Source organism: Acanthopagrus latus, chromosome 13, assembly GCF_904848185.1.
Source record: "Acanthopagrus latus isolate v.2019 chromosome 13, fAcaLat1.1, whole genome shotgun sequence".
Taxonomy (NCBI): Eukaryota; Metazoa; Chordata; class Actinopteri; order Spariformes; family Sparidae; genus Acanthopagrus; species Acanthopagrus latus.
Window position 1 is genome coordinate 25,332,186 of NC_051051.1, and position 24,487 is coordinate 25,356,672.

Consider the following 24,487-nt stretch of genomic DNA (forward strand, 5'->3'; position numbering starts at 1 on the left):
TGCTATTGAGTTCGGGTTTTTTTGTTTTGTTTTCGTTAAAGAGAACAAAAAATAAACTTTTAACAAGTTGCAGTCGACTCAGTGGAAATATACAATGACGAGTGAGGTTAAAACCTACCAGAGGTTTCTCTGGTGAGCCATATTTATAGTCAGGAAAGGGTTTTATTTTCACTTCAAAGACCGTCAAGAATAACACAACTTGGTGAAAGTGAAAAAGGAAGCTGGATTTTCAGACTTCCTCCTGACTTGGATCAAAACTTCACCCACTGACATTCAAATCAAACAATTAGTCTTCGTCTCTGCCTCCACATCAGCTCTGCTGAGCTGCTGCATGCATCTCCAGCTCCCCACTACGTCCTCCATCTCCTCTGAAACTTGCTTAAAAGTCTGTATATGTATGAGTTCCTCTGCCTCCGCTCCCCTGTGTATCCGCCTTCACTACGTACGTTTTCATTATGAGACGGAGCTTCGCCCTGTTATTCCTCTTTACCAGAAGCCTATTAGGGATTTTCCCCTTTTATTTATTGATTAATACATCATCAAGTGGAGCTCCAGCCGCAGCCCAGGGAGCAATATTGAGGTTCCCCTGCTGTCTGCAGTCTTCGTCCCGCCTGCCCCACTTAAGATTCAGGACTTGCCTCGCCCCTTAGACAATGGTTGCTATTATTCTTTTTTTTTTTTTTTCATCGAGGCGGGCGCTGCTGCTGAGAGAGTGGCTGTTTTCTCATTGTTGCTTATGTAGGAGCGAGGGGAAAACAAAACTCAGAATCAGAATAGGTGAATTTACACGGCTTAAACAATGTTTTGAATTTGGTACGCGGACATATCAGCAGCTTAACCCTTTTTTTATGGCCGTATAAAAGGGATTTTTAACCTCTTTTAATAATAAAGCACCTTACTTTTTTTTCTTATCAAAGGCGCAGCGCTGCGAAACTGCTGGATGTAACATCAAAGCATGAAGTATTCCCCTAACCTACAAAAATCAGTCTCACCACAAACAAGCAGGCAGAGAGAATGGGATCAGTGTGGCTGTGAAGAGAGGGAGGAAGAGGAGAGGAGAGGAGAGGGCAGAGGAGAGGAGAGGAAAGAAAGTGGAGCTTTGTAGGAGAAGCTTTGTGAGGCTTTTTCCTCCCTCGCTGTCAGGCCACAGAACGTTGAAGTGGAGGAGAGGAATTTGCATTCTCTAAATCGCTCGCTGTCTTCTCGCTCTCTCTCCTGGACTCACATGCCGACTGTCACGCACGTGCACTCAGCTTTACTGCCACCGTATCTCACTTAGAAACACTGACAGCCAAATGTACATCAATAGATCCATTAAACAGTCACATGGATGCTGCATGAGGGTGCAAACACGATCTGCAGCCCCCAGATTGACCTTCAACTTGAATTAATATTCTCTAAACTATATATCTAGTCCTGTTGCCGTGGTTGTGCCTAATAAAGTAGCAGCCGAGTGTATTCTGGAAGGAGAATTAAGCATGAATTGTTTTTACATCACCACCTGACTCCTCACAGTCTTCAGAGGTACACATCCCAAACCTGTCGTCCTGATTGGACGAATATGATCTGTCTATCACTTCAACCATCCAGATCAACACTATGAAGGTGTACCACCGGGGCAGCTGCAGATTGAAAACATCTGTTCTATCAAGAAACAGCCATCAGCTCCATTCTTTGCTCCTGTAGATTAAGTCTACTCTGCAGTTCTGATATAACTGAAGGCGGCTATGCTAACATCTCAATGAGCTGCCAAACATCAAGCTAAGATATAATAATAAACACACACATGGACAACACCGTCCACACACACTCCTGTATACTTGTCCATAAAACCAGTAACGGGGCAGGGCCCAGGCTCTGAGAAGGAGGGGTCACCATGACAACACAATACTGTGTCGAGGTCCCGCCTCTTTAAACTTCAAACCAGAAGGCCACATGTGTCTCTGCTTCTATATCTGGCACAGGAAGGCAGGGCTACAACTCACAGAGACACAGGGCTGGAGAAACTAGAGTCTCCACAGCAGAGCGAGAGCAGAGCACCAATCTTAAGAAGAAAAAAAAAAGAAAGAAAGAAAAAGAGAGCGGGAGACAGCCGGGTCACGGGAGTCCACCAAGCGTCCAGGAAACAGCTCACAGCTCAGGGACTCGGTCCAAAAGAGGCGGGGAGCGGTTTGTTATTGGAAAAGCTGACAGGAGGACGAGGCAGCGGGGAGGGAAGAGAAAGAGAGAGGTGGATGTCTGACTTTGACTTGGTCAGTGAAGGCCTCATGCAGTTTCTTACCAGCAACTCAATCCCAAGTTTTATCTGCCTGACACCTCGACTTTGAGCAGAGCTCACCGGGAGCCAGGAACTGAAGGGGAAGGGAAGTGAAGAAAAGAGAGGGATTAAAAGGAAACAGGAAGGAAAGAGGAGACAGAGCAGAAGCCATGGTAAGTTCTGGTTCCAGCGCCTTGTTTGGGCTGCTCATTAAGTGTGGCTGTGGTGGGCGGGGAGGTGGGCTGAGCTGCTGCTACTTTATTCCAAACACTGGACCAAATTAAAGCTGGAGTTCCTCCTTGTTAGTTTGCTTGTAGAAATGCCTTGTTATTTTTGCTGTTTTTGTTTTTTTTATTGTTATCAGACTTTGTGCTCGCCAGCCTGGAAAAAAAAAAAAGAAACATTATAACAACTTTACCGACGCAGAGCCCCCGAGACTGAAGCAGTTAAATTAATTTATTTGTTGTGAGAGTGAGAAAAGTTTTGGAAGAGACGAAGCTCGGGAACATTCTTTTCTTTTTCTTTCAGAAATGAAATTGCAGGAAAAGTGATTTTCAAGGCTCCAAATCCCAACCGCTCTCTGCAGCGTTTGTGTATAAAGAGACAGAGAAGAAGAAGGAGGAGGAGGAGGAGGAGGGTGGGCGGGTGGTTGGGTGGGCTAACCGGCCAACTTCCCCATATCAGTCCCGGCAACACATTTGGTTTCAATTACTTTGTCCCTCTGGGGAACAAGCTGCTATAAATAAGTAACAAGAAGCTGAGTGTGGACGGACTGCAGCCTACTGTCGGGGTCCGACTGTAGAGGAGAGGGAGGCACATGCCTCGACACTGACTGTGGGAGGGGAGTGTGAGTGAGCTGCCTCAGTGGAGGTGAAAGGGCATGTGTGTTGTTAGCTCCGGTCTCTGTGTCGCTCAGTGGCTAAAAATAATATCTGCTAGTAAGTCAGAAGAAGTCTGCTCAGTTCAGACGGCCAAATCAATGAACAGCTAAACTGTGTGGCTATGCACACTTCGTCTGTCTGCTGCTCGTGTTTATGTTTTACTCTGCTGGGATTATCTCAGGTCAGAACTCAGGACCTGAGTCCCTGAACAACTGACCTGAGGCCTGCGGGCCAATTTAAAGGTGCAATATGTGTGAATTGGCCACCTGACTGCCACTGACTGTGTTTCAGACTGGAAACACTCTCGTTTGTAGCAACTGGAATACAGTTCTGTTTGGCACTGATGGCTCTGCTCTTACGATGCTCCCTGAATTGACTGAGCAGCGTGTTAAGCCCAAAACAGGAAGTTTAATACGTTGTTTGAGTGGGTCGGTAGCCGTGTTTGAATAGCTGTGATTGGTGTGAGTCTGACTGGTAACAAGAGCTTTGGACCGCTGGGGGAAAAAAGAGGTGTTCAGGCACTGAGCTAGCTGGTTAGCATGCTAACTTCAGTAGATCTCTGCAGCAGAACACATAGACGGTTTTGTCTTCACGTTCTGTTGATGATTTTGGTTCCTTTTTGGATGTTTGAAACTAAAGTTCTACCTGTTTGATTTGTGCTTTGACTGGTTTTAATTGTCCAACTTATTCACTAGAATAAATGTTGATAATTAACAACCACAGACGCGTTGAAGCTTTACATTTCTATATAATAATGATAATAACAAACTTTATTTCTATAGTGCCTTTCAAAACCAAAGTTGCAAAGTGCTTCACAGAATATAATAGCGCACAGGACAAGAGAGACAAATGAAATGCAATAAAATCAGATGCCTCATAAAATACAATGTCAGTACAAAGAGCAGTAAACAGGAAATATAAAGCACAGAGATAAGACAATTTATGAAAAGGCAAGATTAAGACTTTAAAAGTACATAATGAAAATGCTTCTTTGTACTGGTGTGTTTTTTAAAAGCTTTTTGAATTGTGGCACTGACATGTCATCGGAGCGCAACATGTCAATATGACACGTTTGAATCCGTTTGTGGTTTGCAGAAACAACCTGACAACAATTTATTCAGGTGCTTTGCATTTGTTTTGAGCTTCTTTGAATCTAGACAGAAAACAAATGAGTGGTGTGTTTTGGGGAGAGACTTTTAAAAACTTCAAATTGCTGCCTCAGGTTTGGCAAAGGTCTCATTATCCCAATTTGGTTCTGACAGGATTTCCCTCAGATCTCTGTGAGCGTGACGAGACAGAAGCCCGGCTACGCTTGATTACACTTATTGAGATGAACCAGATTTGCCCCTTTTTTTTGCTGAAGATGGTCACGAACATGAAAAGTTATACATCAGAACTTCACACTGTGACTGGAGAGCACGCTGCTTAGACTAAGCTGCACAATTCAAAATGCAGATCTTTGGTTCATCATCTCGCCTGGGCGCAGTGTGAACGTTGCTCATTTATGAGGTCTGAAAGTTTTCTAGAGATTTGAGTTTGGTTGCTTTAAAAGTGTATTTTGAAAGCAAAGTCCTACTGAGGGTCAGGCAGGTTTCCTTTTTTGCTTGCTTTCATTGGAAACAAAGAACAGGAAGAGACGAGGGAAATCAGTAGAAACTAATACCTCTTGCCATGTTGGGTTTTGTTTCTACGCTGACTGTTTGTCTGAAGTATCCTCTGCCTCCACGAAGCTCCTCAGTTCACTCCCTCCCACAGCGACTGTGACATGTAACACAGCCCACCTGCTTCAGGACACACAGCAGCTGTCGCTCCACAACAGTTATTTTAGGAACAGTGTCAGAGTCCAAAAATCTCTGGACCTTCCAGCCCCCCAACCCCCGACTCTCTGTCTCTGTCTCCTCACAAGCTTTTTCCTGTCTGCCTGCATGAGGCCTCCGACTGTCTACTGCAAACACAGACCGTCAGATCTACACTCACACAGATATAGTGGCGACAAATTCACCCTGCAGGAGTGAAAACCTAATTATTCACAATCGAATTTGAATCGCATCCGAATAGCAGTCTATTCTGACGGCTCATTGTTCTGAAAAAAATGCTCAGAGTTTCTTCTTAAACGGGGGGGAGATTAGTTTACAAAGGTTTTTACGCTGGATTTTTTTTATCTCGATCACACATCCCAGTGTCGTTTTGTGCTGCAGAATAAGATAATGATCACCATTCTGCAGCAAGGAACAAATGGCAAGAAACCTAAGATGAGCTGCTGATTGTATGCTAAATAAATGTGCCACTGTTTTTTCTGTTTTTGAATTTAGGGAAGGCAGTGTCGGTTGGCTGGTCCACCACTTTAGGTGAATGGATTCTGGATCTTGACATGTTTGATTTTCAGTGAGGATTTCCCATTCAGATATTCATGTCTCCCCTCAGGATGAATTCTCATAACTACTCTCATGACAGCACCGGGATCAGCACAGGTAGAGCTTTTGGAGTATTTTGGGTACAGGTGAGAGGAGAAGCACAGACAGGTGGGAGGTTTCATTTAAATAACGCAGTGCAAAGCAAGTTCATTTCAATGGAGAGTTTTGCAGACTCTCTCTTTACCAACCTGATAACTTTATCAACATAAAACTGTGTGCTTGACGAAAAAAAAAAACTTGGTGATTGGCTCAGCGGTTTCAGAGTGATGACAGCAGTGATTTGACTGGTCGAGAGTGTTTTTTTTTATTAATCAGCACATCTGAATTTAAATTCACCTATGACTCAGCCCTTTTGCACTTAGTGCTGCTGCACATAAATAAATCAAAATAGCAGGTGTGCTTGGAGACACCCACGCAGTCCATTCTGCCTAGACCAGCCACACAGCACTTAAAACACATCTCTTATTCTTGTTAATATTAAAAAATAGATGAAATTTGGTTAGAGTTCATGTTTTTTATATATATATATATTTTTTTTTTTTTAATAAATTCCATGATAATAAGCTTTAAGCACACTATTATTGCTGAATTAAGGTCCTTGACTTTACAAGTATATGCAGGCAGCAGGCGTGATAACACCAGGCATTGTTTTTCACCTTCATATGTGTTCATTGGCTCACGTCGGAGCGCTGTCAGTGACTCTGGCACTGTTTCCACCCACCGAGCAACATTCCAGCACAAGTGCTACAAAAGTCAACAGTCTCTCGCCGCCACCGCTGAGAGCTGCCTGCTGTTTGCTGAGAGTGTCTGGAGGTTTCGTCCTCTCCAACCGATCTGTGGCACATCAGAACCCTGCTTCAAAAAGATCAGGACTTTTTCTCATCCGATCAACACCTAGCATCTAACACAGCTCTGCAGTGAGGTTCCGTCTGCTCCACCAAAATCAGTTGGCTATTAACGTTTCTAAAATTATCTTCAGAATCATTATCCTTACTATGAAAATGCGTGTTAAATGCTATGACTTGAAAACAATGGCACTGTTGAAGACAATGTGAAGGAGATGTCAAGACGGACAAAGAAAAATTAGAACAGAGGAGGAAGCAGCGCAGGAAGAGACAACAACACTTGGTGAATTAAGGAATCGATCTGTGCTCCTTTTTAACAACCCAACCCAAGCAAGATGCTGCTTGCAACCAAAACTGAGACTTTTAGTGAAGGAATTCAGTGAGTTGTTTTTTCCCACCGTAGAATCGTGTGAAACGTAACGGCTGAGCTGTATTCAAGATACAAAAGACACAGCAGACGTACAGTCGTGATGTGTCATGACGGATATCCAGCAGGTTCAGAATAACAAAGAAATGCAGTCTCAAAGTTTCTGCCTCACAGTTTTGCTAAACCTAACAAAGTACTTTTCTTGTGAGAACCCAAACAAACAATCACTGCTCAATGATTGGCTGGTTAACCATGCTGCAAAGGTCATTTTGTTCTGGGATGGGTGATTTTGACCTAATCAGTTGTTCACGTATGCGGATAGCAACTTGCATTCACAGAAGTAGAACATGAGATTTCTATCCAAATGAATACTATTGATTATAGCGGTTATTTGACATTTTTATAACTGTAGGTATACGTGTATTTATTTCAAGTCAGGTCAAAGAGGCTCAAACAGCCACGAGTAAAATCCAAAATGTGCAGCTGCTTTCTGACGTACGCTATTTTTGGTTTTATCAGTGAGAAACATGCTGGATAATAGCTTTGATTTTCGTAACGTATTAAAGGTAGATATTTGTTTGGGGTTTTTTTTTGTTTTTTTTTTTGTTTTTTTTTTCACATGCAGGCTGCTGCTTCAGCAAAATGAGTCCTTTTTAATCTGGAACTGAATTAAGCACACTGGAGTCTGTTGACATTTAACTTGTGGTAGCCGGCATTAGTGATGTGACCACTTATTATTCACAACCGCACGCTCCTCGTTAGTTAAGGTTAGGGTAAGTCAGCTTTGATAAGTGCACAGCTTCAGTTTCTAATGTGCTGTGACACATGATGTGATCGAAAGGATCCCAGAAACATTGTTTTACAGTTTCCTCAGAGGTACATCTGAGTGTGAAACACACCCTCATGTATGCCGTTGAGCTTCAAGCTATATGACTGCCCATACACAGCACTATTTTTAACAGCTGGCAACGTGCCTTGTGGACGGCGGTCATACTTGAGCTTTCTCCAACCATAAAACTGGCCCTCCTGTAAATTGTGAAGCATGACTCATCAGACCTTTTCATTTTGTTCCTACTGAGAACTGCAGGAGAACACTAAGTGCAACATCTTTCCTGGTTGACAGGGGACACAAACAGTTAGTAAACAGCACAGACCAGCAGTGTCAAACTGTCCCGACTTTGAAGCTTCTGTTGTGTTCAGCAACTTCACAACCACGATTTTGTGGTAGCAAGTAACCAGAGGTCCTCCCTGAGCTTTTTAGCCTCTTTTGGCTCGTTAATAAGTGCTGTATCTTGGATGTGCCTCTAAGCCAAGAGGCGTCTTCAGTTCTAACTAACTGGAGGGGAGTTGCAAGCTTTTAAACTCTGTGTGGGAGTGTCCTTGCAGAGTGGTCAGGGCCACTTATGGGTCGTTGACCCAGCTGGCCTTCATGAGGGTTGCTAGGCTAGGTGAGCCCAGGTGTGAATGGTTGTTAAGCGGTCTGTGAACGGAACTCAGTACTGCATGCAGACTATCTCTCTTATTTACTCTGCCGACAGTCATATGAGAAAGTTCACACCGTGATGCTACCTTCAGCAGCTGGTTAGCTTAGCTCAAACACTGGAAACATGGGCAAACAGGCAGCATGTCACTATTAAAATGTAAATGAAATCCACATACTAACACCTCCAAGGCTCAATAATTAATACATATCCCCAGCACAGACCAGCAGTGTCAAACTGTCCTGAGCATGCAGTGCTCTAAAATGTCCTGGTAGATGGCTGCGTTGACTGTGGACTTCAGAAAACACAGTGGACCAACACCAGCAGGTGACATGGCTCCCCAAATCATCACTGACTGTGGAAACTTCACACTGGACTTCAAGCAATGTGGATTCTGTACCTCTCCACTCTTGATTTCCAAATGACATGCAAACTTTACTTTCATATGAAAAGAGGACTTTGGACCACTGAGCCACATCTGCTGGTGTTGGTCCACTGTGTTTTCTGAAGTCCACAGTCAACGCAGCCAACTTCATGCTTCCTTCTGCTGACAAGCTTCATAGAGAAGCTGATTTCATCTTCCAGCAGGACTTGGCACCTGCCCACACTGCCAAATGCACCAAAAGCTGGTTCAGTGACCATGGTGTTACTGTGCTTGATTGGCCAGCAAACTCGCCTGACCTGAACCCCAGAGAGAATCTATGGTGTATCATCAAGAGGAAGATGAGAGACACCAGACCCAACAATACAGATGACCTGAAGGCAGCTGTCAAAGCAGCCTGGGCTTCCATTACACCTGAGCAGTGACATGAGTGACAAAAAATATTGAACTTTTTCATGATATTCTAATTTTTTTAGATGTACCTGTACATCTGCTCTTTAAAACATTCTCTTCTACAGTAACTGGTTCTTTTTGTTGCCTTCCAGTTTGTTTTCTGTCACTACATTACATATGTTTTGTCTGTTTACTAAACCCTCACATTCTTCACTGGAGGTAAATCTGAGTCATGATGGCATTCACTGAAACTGTTGGGATTTATTTCACTCTTCTGTCACACAGTGTTTCTGTTATTTTCTCCGCCCTCCTGCAGACAGATGGATGGATAGAGCAGCGGGGGGAGGCTTGAAAGGAGAAATGAGAGGCAGATGAGTCTGAGAAGAGGACAATAAAAGAGGGAGAAAAGTGAGGCAGAAGAGGAGAGGAGATTTGCTGAGTGAGTGATAATTTGGGGATTAGACTTTGGAGCAGGAATCGAGCTGCGCCGAGCCAACCTCTTCCCACATCCGCTTGGCATGGTGCTGTAAAGTCATTTCCATGGAAATTATGACCCCACCCCCGTTGTTTGTGGCCATTTTGCTGCAGGGTAAATAGCATCTAAACGCTCGAAAACAGAATGACTTTGTACACAACCGCACATACAGAGATGCTGTATAATATCCATAATATATCTGTGTGTTTGCTCTATTCCCTCGGTGTGATATTTTACATTTAATGAGCAACGTCTGTACAATCGATTGAACCGCCCGGGGTCCATCACGTACAGTCTCCTTCGTATTTATTTTCTTTTAAATTGCGATGCAGCCATCAGGCAGGTCAATTAGGACAGAGAGGTCTTATTTAGTTTGACGGCCGCGCTGAGCCTGCTGTCTTTTCACATCATTACAGCCTCCTCAGACCTCGGTCAAACCGAGACAGACATAATTAGACCTCGCTGGTCAATCAGCAGTCCTGGTTATGAATGTGTATGCTTAGAAAAATAATTCAAACAGGAACCGATACTGAAAGTTTTGACTTTTTCTCACTTAAGTTAAAACTTAAAAAGAAATAAAAAAGTGCAGAGTGTTTTTCATGATTCATACTGTACAAGGGAGAAGTTAAAACAGAGCCTTGGTCACATTGACAGGAACTGCTCCTAGCCACTGGCTCAGATATGTGGACGACACCTGGGTCAAAATCACAGCAAGGATCGCTGGAGAATCTGAGAATCTCAGGGGGATCTTCAATGAACATCATTTCCTGGTTCACGTTAAACCTACCGACATGCTGAAGCAGAACCTTGTCCATCCTAGGGACAAAACACCCAGGCTTAAACAGAGTAATGTAGTTTATGCTGTCGACTGACATCTGAAGGAGAAAAATCATTCCTTGTCCTTGTCCAGAGAAGACAGATGGTTTGAAAGAGGAGTAAAGGAATCCATCTATAGAGGAGCTTAACAACCATTCTCACCTGGGCTCACTGAGCCCTGACAAACCACATTAAGGCCAGTTTGGTCAACGACTCACAAGTTTTTAACAACTCTGTAAGGAAACTCCCACACATGGTGTAAAATCCTGCAACTCCCCTCCAGTTAGTTAGAGCAGTTAGTAAGAAGCCTCTTGGATGACAGGTGAAATATCTTCAAGAAACTAAAAAACATCCAGTTGCCTGCGATACAGCACTTATTATTTCCATGACCTGGATGACTGAGAACCTTCCTCAGCATACTGTACAAGGGTCTTCATTAGCTTTATTTTTCTGAGAAATGTCTTTTGCTGATTGTGTTCAGTGTGAAATCTGTGTTTGCGGCCACAAATTGGAAGCATTATTTAACTAAAGAAAATGCCATTAGAATCTATCTGGAAACAACTTCTCAGCCACTTTTTTTTTTCTTTCTCCCAACACAATTGTTGTTCGTGTGACAAATTACACCATGTGAATAGATGTGATTGATCGCTGACACCCAGATGAATGTGTTTCTGATGGAACTGGGCTCGTTCTGTTGGTTTCAATCTGCTAATTGATGGTGTTCCTCACAGTGTGAACATGAATGCATGGCTTGGGTCCAAGATCGTACAGCTTGATTCATTAATCAGTCGGTCTTGTTCAGAATTCGATAATTGTGAATTTTGCCATAAAAGACTTTTGCTCTTTGTTCATGTGAATAACAGTCATTTCAAGTTGACAGACTATACATCATGGTCCTACCCCTGTTTTGCACATTCATGCCTTGAGATAAGGTGACCCATTTCTTCTTGGGATAGAGGGGTATTAAGAACTATCCCAGCTGCATGGCCCTCTACAGGTTTGCAGAGACAAACCTCAAACTGAGAGTTATGGGAACTGCTACATGTCCAGGTATTGAAGCAGAGTTCTTTTTTTGTATTGCTGACCTGATTGATAGTATGATGTTGTGAATCGATGACGAGTGTCTATGCTCCATCAGTTAACAGCAAAGTTGCAGGATCACCACAGTAACGCAAGAGAAATCACTACAGTCGAAGACGGCATATTGGAATTGTTCAGGTGTCTGTTCACAGAAACTCCATCGATGACCGACGATGTGTGAGGGTCTTGAAGGGTTGTCCGTTATGAGGGGAAGATTTCAGAGGACAAACCTTGTTACTCTATTTTGGGGGTCACATAATAATGAGGGGTCGGGGTAAAACTTGGAAATCAGACTGAGCCTAATTGGAACATTAAGAAAATACATACTAAGCACTGACTCGATGATTTCTAGTTTATAATGCAGTTAAACTGAACGGGCTACGTTTAGCTGAAAAGTTCCTTCAGCGCCACCATGAGGTTCACATTTGCCTCAACAGCAATTACATAATTTGGTAAGGAATGGGCTGGAGAGATTAGATTTGGTTTAGACATCATCAAGTACCCTTCAGGAAGTTTGGTGATTTTCCATCTGATACCATTACCAGGTAAACAATTATTATTTCAGTACCTTGCTTAACAATTGAAGTTCCCATCATCCTCAGCTGCAGTTCATGTCCAGCTCTAATTTCACAGATGCTTCTAATGCTTCTCGGTCTTTGAGTTGAAAATATCTGAGCCAGTTTGCGTCCATTTCCTGTGACGCCCCTCTTTCCTGTCCTCTTTCCTGTGTGGCAGAATAAACAGGGCAGCTAATTTCGATCTCTCTCTGTATCCTTTTGGCTGTTTCTGTCTCTGACTATATCTTTTTAAACTAATTACTGGCTAATCCTTAAGAACTGGAAGATAAAAAACCTACGTATCTAAACAGGAAGCAAAATCAACAACAGAAGAACAATCAAGAGTCTTCGTGAGAAAGCTTTAAGTAAGCCAACAAGGTAAACCTTGTTAGACATTTAAAAACTAATTACTGGTCTTGAAATAAGGTGTTGCAAATAAAGACACATACTTGATGTTCGTATCGTAATCAGACACCCCAAAACAATGCAATCCAATTACAACTTAACTTGTCAGAACTGCCGTTCAAGGTGTTCAGAGGAACATTTGATCAGATTAGAAGAAAACCTGATTAAACTGATTTGAGGTCGACTACAGCAACAGCTCAGCTTGGTGAGGGATTTCAAGTATTGTGTTAATTGGCATTCTGTCTGTCATATTTTAGTACCAATTACAAGCGGACATGTAATTGTTGTTTGGGGGCAGTTTGTGCTCTCAGACAGGTGATGAGTCAGAGTCCAAGGGAGATTCTCTGTGGCCTTGCAGGTTACATTGTTTTTGGTGTTTATTAAGCTTCTGATCTGATAAATCCTGCAGGTTTTAAACTGATGGGTTAGGCATTTTTTTTTGGGGGGGGGGATCTTCAACAGTACGTCTGTCGTATGTATGCACAGTTTTTGATGGTTCAATCAATTCCAAGCCTAAGAAATGTGTGACGAAGTTCTCTTCTCATTGTTCTCAACAAAACTGGATTATAGAGCTCTGCTGAAGCTGAAGTCAGGGTAGCTGCATATAGATTTATTACCTAATGTGCTTTGTCCCTGCATGTGAATACACAGAAGAATCTCTTCACTGCCGCTCAGCAAGAAAACACCATGAGGGGAAAGAAAAAGACTGATTTTTTTTTTTTTTTTAAATAAAGGAAGATAAACCTCTTTATTTGGTCTGCTCAGACTGCTCAGGCCTTGTAATTGCTCCAGCTGAACTTTAAAATGCATTTTTGTGAGGACTGTGGATATTGTGGGGCCAGTGTGGTCTCAGTGCATCCCTACACAAAATGTTTTTGCAAATAACATTTTTGGAGGGAACATTGCTGCCTTGTGTATAATGTTTTCCTCACAACTCTGTTGCCAGAAAGGCTTGTCGATGTCAATGATCTGCAAAACCCCAGATTATGTCCAATAACATTTTTCCCCATTCAGTGAGTGTTTTTAAAGTCCTGACTTTCTGCAGCATCTGCACAAGAAAACTATGGTCTGCTAGAGGATTATCAGAACCATATTACTGGTATGACTGTGTCTCTATCCAAACTTGAGTCTCTTGCACGAAACACAAGGGGCAGAGCTGCAGAATTACCCAACATTGCCATTATTTCCTCAAGCAAAGTATACAGGCTGTTGACAGCTGCTGACTGTGGTTAGCAGCACTGACTCCAGTTAAAGGAAAGATTCTGGTTTGGACTGGATACTGAAAAGGTTTACACACCCCGTCCTGTGTTTCAAGTTCCTGCTGATATTTTGAGCTTCGCTGTATAGAGTGATGTATGGCCAGAGTTTGAGATTAGAGGGCTGTTTTCACACTTATAGCTCACACTTTTTTTCTGAGCTCATTGAAAATCCTGATTTTTCAAAAAGAGGGCCTGTGAGCAGGATTTGTGACATCACACATACCTGATGCTGCCAACACCACATCACAGCAGTCTGCAAAATAGTGATGGCATCATGGATTCATCCTATAGCTTAAGTCCTGTGACTTTTTCATGAAGTGGAAAAGTATTTTCCCCACCTGAACCAAAGAGATGTTGCCAGAATTTTACCAAACCTATCCTTGAACACTGAGCCTTGGACCTCGAACCACAGCCTGGAAGCAAACCCTGGACAGCCTTGCGAGGAGTGACAAAAAACAACTTCAATACTAAGTGAATGAGACATCATATTTCCAGCAGTTAAACTACAGAAAATGAATATTCATAGATCAGAATGTTTATTTAACAAGGATAATTTAAGTTTTGTGGGAAAAAAAAAAAAACATATCAAACACAAATTATTAATCAAACATTGAGCATTTTACATAAAACATGTCCGGAGGGAATCTTTAACCAAGTGCTTCGAGTCGACTACACGTAGGAATACATTTTGCAGTCTAAGGAAAAAACATGCAATAAGAAAAATGTTCATTTCCCAAACATAGCTGCCATTTAAAATATATATCTCTCATCATACATAGGATCTGGGAATACTGTATTAAGATAGACTTTTGAAAAGCAATGCTTCCTTTAAATGTCTTTCATTTTCAACTTAAGCGTCAAGGTTATGGTCTCTTTGTTTCCCCACTTTTCTCTGGAGGACACGCATCTTTTTTTCTCTCCTCTGTCTCTGTACCTCTGTCTCTCTCCTTTGTCCCTTGATTCCTTTTCCTCTCCTTATTCTCTCTATCTCTCTCTCTTTCTCTCTCTCTCTCTCTCTCTCTCTCCTGCATTCCCTTTGTGTTTTATTTCATTCTACAAGTTCTTCCAAAGTATTTCAGCCTCTTTCTCAGTTTATCTCTCTCTGTCTTTTCCACTTTTGTGTCTCATTTCTCTGTTTCTCCCTCTGTATACTGAGCTGTTTTTTTTTTTTTTTTTTAACTCCATCACGTCCCTGAGAGAGTACAGCATGACCGATTGGCACTTACCATAAAAATTGTTGCTCTAAATGATGCCAGACTCCCAAACAACACAGCGGCGTGCATACCAATGAATGTTCAGGGTGCATCAGAAAAGATGGACAACTGCGGCCGAGCACCTATAATGATGATGTGGTAGATGAGCGCAGCGTGCAGTAAATACCACAGATGTTTACCGGAAACAATGTTTGGAGTGCAGAGAAGTCAAAACATCCATCAGTCAGCTGGTGACCCAACGGCTGAGGAAATGAATGCAAAGAGGTCTAAATGAAATTACACGTTGGATGAAAGATCCTGATACATCCACATAAACATTTAGCTACATGAGCTGCATCTATTACCAGTCTGTTTGGCTGTAAACTAGACAATGTGCAAAATCACTGACCCTGCTTTTATTGAATTTGCAGATGTCACAGCATCCCTAAGTATGTGTCAGTATGTGGTTAGTTTCATAGCCTCAGGAGTGAAGCTGCTGTGTAGTCTGGTGGTACGGCACTAAAGCAAAGATTACTTTGTGTCACCATCAGCATATTACAGTTATTAATCTTGTAACAAAAATATACATAACCTTATCAGTCAGATCTAGTCAAAGTATCAAAATGTAAATCCTTCATGATACAGTATGTTTTAAAACTATCTAAAAACCAAATTGACCTTTGTTTGTATAACCCTGACCATTATTGCAAAGGATGGCAGTCAGAAAACCTTTGTGATTGTTTGACTCCTCATGTTTACGCTTTGTTCAGCTAAAGCTCAGTATCTATCCATCTGTGATCTCTGTATGCAAAGCGTTGTTGTATTCCATGTTCCATGTTGGCGCCCGGACAATGTCAAATATTCCACTGTTGTTTTGTTCCTGGACTCTGGCCGATCGATCTTAAGGCTTCACGTTTGACAGAATCAGCTGATTCACTCCGTAAAAAAAAATAACTCCTGAAGACCTAACAGCTCAATCTGCGATAACACAAAGAGCTGTCTGGACATATGTGTGTCATGTAACTTGTAAATTTGTACTTTGCAGAATGAGCTGTACAGCTGGCTCTGTTCATCAGTGTTTGACTTCACGCAGACAAACTTCCAGGTTCAACCTCGACCTACAGTCCACGCTGTGTAGTGACTGTTTACAACCAGCTCTGTGTGATGGTCTGACTGCTCACACGGCGCAGCATTTAACTTGCTAAATATAATGCTGACATAGAAGTAGAACCGGTAACTCATATCCTTGTGGTCTCTCGGGTGTTGAGACTGACCTAATCCTCTTCCATTTAACCTGTCTGGTTTTATTTGGAAGCACATTTCCAGTTCAGAGCTTCAAAGGAAGCAGATAAATCCTCAACCCCATGTCAGGAGTGTCCTAACCTTCGACCCGGTTTCACCTAACAGCTAAAAATGAACAGAAACTTCAGACGATGGTCACCCAGGGAGGTACTCCAGTATTTCACAAGCATCTTAAGAGTGAAGCATTCAGTGAAGCATCGTATTATTGAATCCCTCCTCCTCTCTGTCATGTGTGGCACTAGGGGGTTTCAGCAGAGGGTTTTTTTTGTTTTTGTTTTTTTGTGTCCACTTGTGCTACAAACCAGAAGCACTTCAGGTGAAAGTGCTCTTCAAAAAGAGAAACTCTCGAAATATTAATGAAATATGCTTTCATGCAGCAGTCACAGGGGACACTGACAGTTCTCGATACTTTAAGTTTCCCCCCTCAGACTCTTCCTTTGGTTCTTGAATTGAGGCCTGTAATTTCACAAGCACTACTTTGTTACCATGGTGACTGATTGTAGACAGCTGGGAAGGAAGCTATTTTAAATGCCATTAGTGGTGTACAATTTACCCCAATGGTGTTTTTTTTTTTTTTTTTTGGCTGTATTGTTTCCGGGTATGAAGTGAGGCTGCTTCTGAAACCATTAGATTATTTACTTTTTTACTACTTAAGCAGTTCGTAGTGAAGAGTCAGACAGCAGTTCAGTCTGGACGGACATCAGTAAAGAGAGGTTATTATCGTTTCAATGGGCACAGCTTGAATGCTTCCGAATGATGATTGCTAGAACACTGAAAAGGAGAGTGCAGTTACGCTGTTTTCTGTCATTAAAAAATCCCATCTTGCATTAACGATAGCATAGCCTCGTTTGCAAATGTTCTTCACTGAGGAATTAATAAAATACAGAACCCTGACTTGGAGCCAGAGAGATTGTTTTTGGTTGGTAGAGACCCCTGCTGCGCTCAAAAGAAATGTAGAAAAACCCACAGCACCCACCGCCAACGTGCATCCAAGGATCTGTCTCCAGGAAGCTGCTTTTGGCTGCGAGATTAATATTTATTTACTGAGGGGTTTTTTTGGAAAGAGAAGTTGTGTGCCATCTGGTTGAGCCACAGAAAATCCGAGAGCTTCCTCTGAAAAAAAAAAATCCCCCACAGACTCGTCCAATAAGCAGAGAGACGCCATAACGGACGGGCAGCTGAGCCAGTGGAAGGTGTCTGATATTTTCTGGATCACCGCCAATCCCTGTGTGTAATACCAAAGGAAACACTGAGAGATGACTGAGACCGAGGCACTGAACCAACCACTTCTCTGCTGGAGAGGTTTCTTTTTCTTTGTGCCAACATGACTTTAATCTAACGGCGCAGAGCAGAACTTTCCATTGGCCTGAAACCACATCAGGATGTAGTTTTTAGTCACGTCGGAGAACCGTACAGGAGCTTTAACATGTTTAAACCACTCGAATGTGAAAGACGGCTCCGACACGCCACTGACTGGCTGATAGAGTCGGCACTTTATTCAGCCAAGGCACTTCAGCACAGGGCCTACCCGCCCTGAAGGATGGCGCCCATCAAACTGACATTTCAACCTTACATTTACCACTAAACGCTTCACCACACAATTAGTCGCTTAATGAGAGCGTTCACGACCCAACACAAATATGAATCATGCAAATTGAATGCACAGTATGTCATTTCTGCCATTTGAGGTCTCTCAGTCGAAGCAGTGACAGCGTTGGATGATGCTGTGAAGTAGCGTGGGGTCATGGGAGTTGTTGTCTTTTATGCTGTAATTGAGGGTGACATGAAAATAGTCTTTAGGGCCAGGAAACCATTTTCACCCCTTCATGGTGTCACTCCAAACACTTCTGCACTCGATCTGAAATTCATCACGTAAATATTTCGCGAAAGATATTTAGATTTTCATCTCATGGATGTCTTCGGCCCTCATCTCTACCTCCCCCTGAGGCGTTTTTTCTTTATTTGAACAAAGGATCCGAGGATTGAGGTTGTTGTATGGTAGTGTTTAGGGTTTAATTTAAGGACGTAACATCCGTGTTTTTGTCTATCTCTGACTCACGCTTTGTCTCTCCAGAGACGCTCCAGACTACTAATCTTACATTTTGCTCGTAAAGTCTTTCTTTATTCAACCAGCGTCTGAGGACAGAGGGTGTGATACGAACTGTGAAGCCCTCTGAGACATTTTATTTTAACTTTGTTATAAATTGACGTGACATAATTGTTATGGTGCTTCAGAGGCAGCAACAGCAACTGAACAACAGCCTTTAAATGAAAGAGTCTGAGAAAGGAGGAGACTAAAATGATCTGAACTCGTTCAAACTAGGGCTTGGCTGTATATTAACACATCGCTTTTATGAAATGGGTCTATATATTGTCTTATATTTTATTTCAAGATATGGCAAGTGTCAAATGTAACTTTATGAACTCAGACCAGGGTATGTAGCAGACCCACTCAGTCAATATATCCACATTACTGATGATTATTGATCAGAAATCTCATTGTATTGGGTCAAAAATATGTTGATATTTGATTCTGTCTCATGATATAGACATGACATATGGCATCATGATTTTCAGGCCGTATCGTTCAGCCCGAGGTCGAGCTACAGTTCCTCAGCGAGCTATTAGTTCTCAGGTATCGATGTTGATCAATGACCCACCAAGAGTGGTGCAGCTGCATTTGGAAATTCATTAGTCGAGGCTTTAAGGAACATAAAAGCTGTATAGAGTTATTTCCCCTGTGTTGGTGTAGCAGATAAATAACAGACCACAGCAGCAGAGTCCATCTCGTGTGTTGTGTCGTTCGATCGCTGCATCTTGTGCAATTTGCACAGACTGGAAACCGAAAGACTACTTTAGATTATGGCCCTCTCCCTCGACTCACCAGTTCGTCGCGGTGGACGGATTAAAAGTGCAGCAATAGTTCATCATGTCTTGAAACGTCCTCTCTCTCTCTCTGTCTCTCTCTCTCTGACTCACACTGTCTTCTTCTGCGTCACTTTTCCACTTTCATAATTCTGACACAAACCTGTCTTACATCTCGAAAGTCACATTTCGACAGCAACAGCTTTGTTGCATGATACTCTTTTAATACCATGTTTTAAAACTTTAGATGACAAGAAATCTTCCAAAAGAAGTGTGACGTTCTTTTAATTGGACTCTATTCTACGGGAGAAACAGTGTTGTCGCTCAATATTGAATGTAAACCGAAATGTGAAAAGTTTTTTACAGAAGCGCTCTGCAAATAAACGTATTGTTATTATTCAGTGCCATTCCTTCCCCCGAGGCTGCCTCCACAGCCAAGCATATGAGTGTTTATGGCTCATGACACAATTATGATTAAGATGTTAGCCTCTCACAGAGGGCGAGAGAGAGCAAGAGGGAATGAGGGAGAGAGTGAGAGGGGGAGAGAAAAAGGAAAAGAGACAGGCAATTTAGCATCACTGTCTCTCTCCTGGGATAAAGGCGAGCAGCAGCGCTCTGACCTGTCACCACGCTCGGCCTGATCGAAGAGGACTCTTTACATCTCTCTCACGCGCCCAAACATTTCTTCAACCCACCCAAAAGTCTACACCCACTTTTTCCATACAAGCTTTATTTCCATGAAACTGCGAGGCGGTGCTTTACTGTTATTGTCACTTAGGATGATTTTCATCGTTTCCTGACTCGTAAAAAATCAATTTGTCGCTTAATTTAACAACACAAAGCAAATGATTTGAAGGAAGCTTTGGCTAGAGATTGATGGATTGAATGTGTCGTGTCTGTGAGCTGTAAAAAAAAAAAAAAAATCAACTAACAGAATCGAGGAAAATCTCCAGTTATCCAGAAAACATTTATCTTTCTGAGCTTCATTAGCTTTTCTTCAAATCACACACAAAAACAAAGGAAAGTAAGACTCGTCTTTTAACACATTGGCTAGTTTTCGTCTTGAATTGGTTTGAAGTCGTTTCCTCGGCACACAGAGGAAGTCGATCCCAAAGCGTCTCAGCGCTGTGGAGAGGAAGTGCTTCCTGATCTTTACCTCTCAAATTACTGCCTCTGTTTCTTCCCCTCATTCCTCACCTCCACACCCTCTTCCTTTCCTTTCCCCTCCACTCTCTCTGTCTCTCTTTCTCGTTCCCGTCTCGGCCTGTTTGAGGAAGCTGCGGTGGGTTTTTGCTGCCAAGTTGAAGTCCGCCACCTCTTAAATCACCCCGGGGTGCCGAGCCACACTCGGAGTTTCTCTCAGACTTCTCCTCTCCTCTGCTGACACTTCTCTTTTTCTCCCGTTGAAAGTGATGTCACAGGAATTTCTTTTTTTTTTTTTTTTTTTCCTCTCTGCTTCTCTGTGATGACGTCCTGTCTGATTCTATGTGCTTTATGATCAAACCTTCTAAAGTCATGCTAACAGAGAGCCTGTTAGCTTTGGTGACATTAAAGATTAGGAGCTAATTATGCTGGTGAAGTATCGCCTCAGGCTTTACAGGCTTAACGGCAAAAAAAAAAATAAAAAAAGAGAGAGAGAGAAATAAAGGTGGATCTGTGATGAGAGTCTGTTCTGTGTGGCTGTAGTGAAACAGCTGCTCTATAGTCTGGAGCAACTTTTAAGATTGAGTCTATGGAATAAAGTCCCTGATATGCTGAGATGATGAGATGTTGACACATATGTTGAAACTTTTCTTTTCTAGATATTTGAGGTTCAATGTAATTTTTAAGTTGTAACAGTAGGGTTAGGACATTATCAGATTTTGGCTTGAACGCGGTTGCAAAATGTCCTGATGTTTCGACAAATAACATCCAGTGGCACAGCCCAGGCGCCTGGATATAATATTAGCAGTTAATGTTTCTGCAAACCACAGATATGCTCAAGGTTGACATTTGTACCAAACGTGGCATATCACGTTCAAATTATATGCTTATTAGCCACCTTTCCCATCAGGAGGTGGAGTTGTTTCTGTACAAGCCAACAAGTCAGTGTGATATCTTCAAGGACTCCCGGAGACATTTCCAGTCGTTTATGTCGCGTCGAAACCAGGTGTGTTATTTTAGGGAGAGCTGCAGACATTTCCAGACTCTGTGGTACCACCCATCCGATCTGAGTGACAGAGAGACGAATTTTAAGCTGAACAGTTATGTCTTCCTTCCTGAAAGTTCATGCTACAGATCAACATCTATAGGGGGCTTAAAGACCAGTTGACCAGTTCATACAAATTATACGGACACATAGAAACAGATTTCCCCAGTTACGTCAAGTTGTGACAGAATGACTGCAGACAGTTTTGTTTTTGAAGATATCTAATGTTTTTTTGCCTCCACCAGAATAAAATGGACATAGTTCATTTTGTTGTGCTGGAAAAACAAGAGAGGAAAAAAGATGTCTTTCCAAACCAGTGTTCAGTTTATTTGGATAATCCACAGACCCATCAGTGTGTTTGTGTTAGACTGTAGCTCCATTCACAGCAGGCTGTGCAGATTATCAGGGAGTAGCTGGGACGTTGTTGCGAGGGAGACAAATTGTTTTCTCCAGATATCATTATTCACTGCTGTAAACATCAGGGACGAAAATCCATTCACCTCGAATGCATGTGAAGGGAGAAGTTTTAGGCCACTAGTTTTTCTATTCCCTCTAAACGGCTTTTCATTAACCTTTTTCTTTTTTTTTAAATTTCAGTCTTTGAATGACTTTTTTTGTTTAAGGAAGTTAAGTGAAACAAATAGATCAGATTAATCAGAGACGCGTTTCTGTCTCTGCTCTCTGTAACTGCGATGTGAGATGTGTTGCCTCATGAGATGAAACAAGGCTCATCACTCTCGTACTTTTAACCACCTGATGCAAATTTAACTAGAGACGCTGGAGCGCTACATTCAGCGCCAAACATAGAAATGAAGGACCACTTACCAGCTGTCATATCAGACAGGTTGGGAGTGGAAAATGGCCACATATCTGTCACGAGGGGGCAGGCAGGCTTTGGCAATATGTATTAATCATGTGCTCAACAATGCTGTTGACAAGCATACTAAAGCCATTTATAAGAGGAAGGGAGAACGTGTTTTCTACATTTGTGTGCGATTAAAAAGAAACGGACAAAGTCTAAAGTTACTCAGATGTTTAAGTATTCATGATGCCCTCCAGTCAAGCCTGACCCGAGGCCCGGCCTCGCGCCTGTACGGCTGAATTAAACGCCAAAATTGGTTATTTTTGTCTGTTTTTTTGTTTAATCACCGAAAGAGGCTTTGTCAGACGCCGAACAGGTCGGACCTCTCATTAAATTGTTTACTGTTGTTCTGTGACCTTTTCAGCATCTCTAAGCGTTAACCACACTTATCTCATCTGCAATGGGCCAGCAAGCAGCTGCGGCGCTCAACAAATGGAGCGCCGAGGCGAGAATGTGGTTGAGGTGTTAATGAGGGGCGACAAAGTGGGACAAAAGGCAAAATCGAGGCCGGTGCTCTCAGGATAAGGGGTCAGAAAAGACGAGCACCGTAAATATACAAGCGTTTATCTCGGTGAGTCTGGTGCACGAACATGACAGGAGAAGTCTGGTTTATAATGCGGAGGGATTATTCTGTGCTGCTAAGATGAATTGCAGTCAGATGATCAGACAGGTTGTTGGTGTTCGTAATAGCACTTTTGTTTGCAGACATATTTAAGTGCATATTTTACAAGAGATGTGATCTCCTCTTCTTCTTCGTCTTCTTCTTCGAATAAAAAAACGTGGTTTATTTTGGTGGGTCTGTTTTCATCAGGGTTTCATCAGACTCCTTCCACTCTGCCAGCACCGCTTCACTGCTACTCTCTGTTGTTGTTGAAGGTTATAAAAGGAAAAAAATATATAAAACCTGTAGTGAAGTTCTGGTGCTTCAACCATACAATAAAAAAAAAAAAAGAATTGCTCCGGGAGCTCTCTCGACGGAGGAACAGGACAGTTAATAGCACTTGAGGAGTGGTGGGAAGCGTTCAGCTGCTGGCTCCCTTCAGTGCTGTCTAATGGTGAAGGCAAGTGCACAACACATTATAGAAACCCAACACATGTAAGAGCAATAAACCGAAAAAGCCTTTCCAACAAACATATATTGGTGGAAAGAGGCAGACGGAGTTACGTCTGGAGGACACAGACTCCCTGTTAGCTGTTAGCATGTAGCGGCTCCTGCCTCAGTCTTCAGCTACTGGAGTTTACGTCCAATCACCCGTAACCGACAAACATTTAAATGTTTAGTAACTTCTCAGCCAGCCAATCACATCTCTCCACTTGCCCATTCACCCACAGATTGAAATGGCCAATAAAAACTCCCTCTGGCTGTCGGCCATTTTGTACATTCCCACATTTGGAGGCGAGCGAGCCCCAGTAATGGCGTTTCCATTGGCAGCAGCCCTCGGGCCCTGGTACCGATCCACATGTTGTCTATATAAGTTCTAATGGGGGAGCTGCCTGGCTATTTGGCAGCAGGAATAACCAATAACATTTTGTAAAACCTCATTTCTTTCTCTAATCAGAGACAGACTTTGTTTTTGGACCATTGGGTTTTCTTCGGGCTCTCTGAATGAATAGTTGGCTGAATGAGCGGCACCGTTGGATGGCAGCAGTGGAGGGAAAAAGACTCAAAGGCCGATGATTTGATTTGCCTCCAATTTGCCACTTATTTTCTTCCTCCCTGGCTCTTCAACTCTGCTTTCTTAACACACACACACACACACACACACACACACACACACACACACACACACACACACACACCTCCATTCTTATGAGAGTGGCCATTATTTAGCTTGTAACCAAGCACCATTTTCTTCTCTCAGTCAGCCTGTAGCGCAGGAGTTTATTGGAAAGCTATCAGTACTCTTTGTGCATGAAGTGGAGAGTCTGTTGAAAGCACAGAGGAGAGAGCCGTTATATTTCATTACTGCGGTACATTTATTTTGATGTATGATACACTTTGTGAGTGAACGGGAAACGAGCATGCAGAACTAAGGAACCAATCAAACCAACTCTGAAAACTATCTTCGATTTGTTAATTGTGTTTGGATGTCGGATTAGAGGGTGTAAGCGACTGTAGAAGGTGCATTTAAACCATATATCAAATTTGCAGTCCATAAAAGTTGGATTTATTTCAATTTTAAAGAAAGGTGAAGGTACTCTGCTAGAACGAGTGTTGCGTACGGGGGAAGGTTCTGGTTACATGAGTGACTATCATCTGGGAAAAATGTGTAAATATCTGAGCTGGTGCTGAAGGAGCATCTTTACTGGACTCCTGACTGATGTTCATTCAAATTTATACAAAACTTGGTCTCTAATTAGGAATGTCAAGGGTTAATTTGGAGCAGTTACAGTTTTGGTCTGTGGGCCAATTTGCAAAAAGCCAAACTGTCTGCTAACGGCTCAGTGTGGGAGCTTTTCCCCTG

At 42.5% G+C, this 24,487-nt stretch overlaps 1 protein-coding gene across 3 annotated transcripts in view; it reads left to right on the forward strand.

Moving 5' to 3' along the window:
• sgcd (sarcoglycan, delta (dystrophin-associated glycoprotein)) overlaps positions 1-24,487 on the forward strand; it is a 281,116-nt gene that overhangs the window by 151,882 nt on the left and 104,747 nt on the right. The window contains exon 1 of one of the 3 annotated variants that reach the window (XM_037120239.1): positions 1,939-2,430. The exons of the other annotated variants lie outside the window; for them this stretch is intronic. Coding sequence (XP_036976134.1) covers positions 2,428-2,430 — 3 coding nt within the window. The 5' untranslated portion in view covers positions 1,939-2,427. Of the gene's footprint in view, positions 1-1,938; positions 2,431-24,487 lie in introns of those variants that run through there. 3 annotated transcript variants of the gene reach the window in all.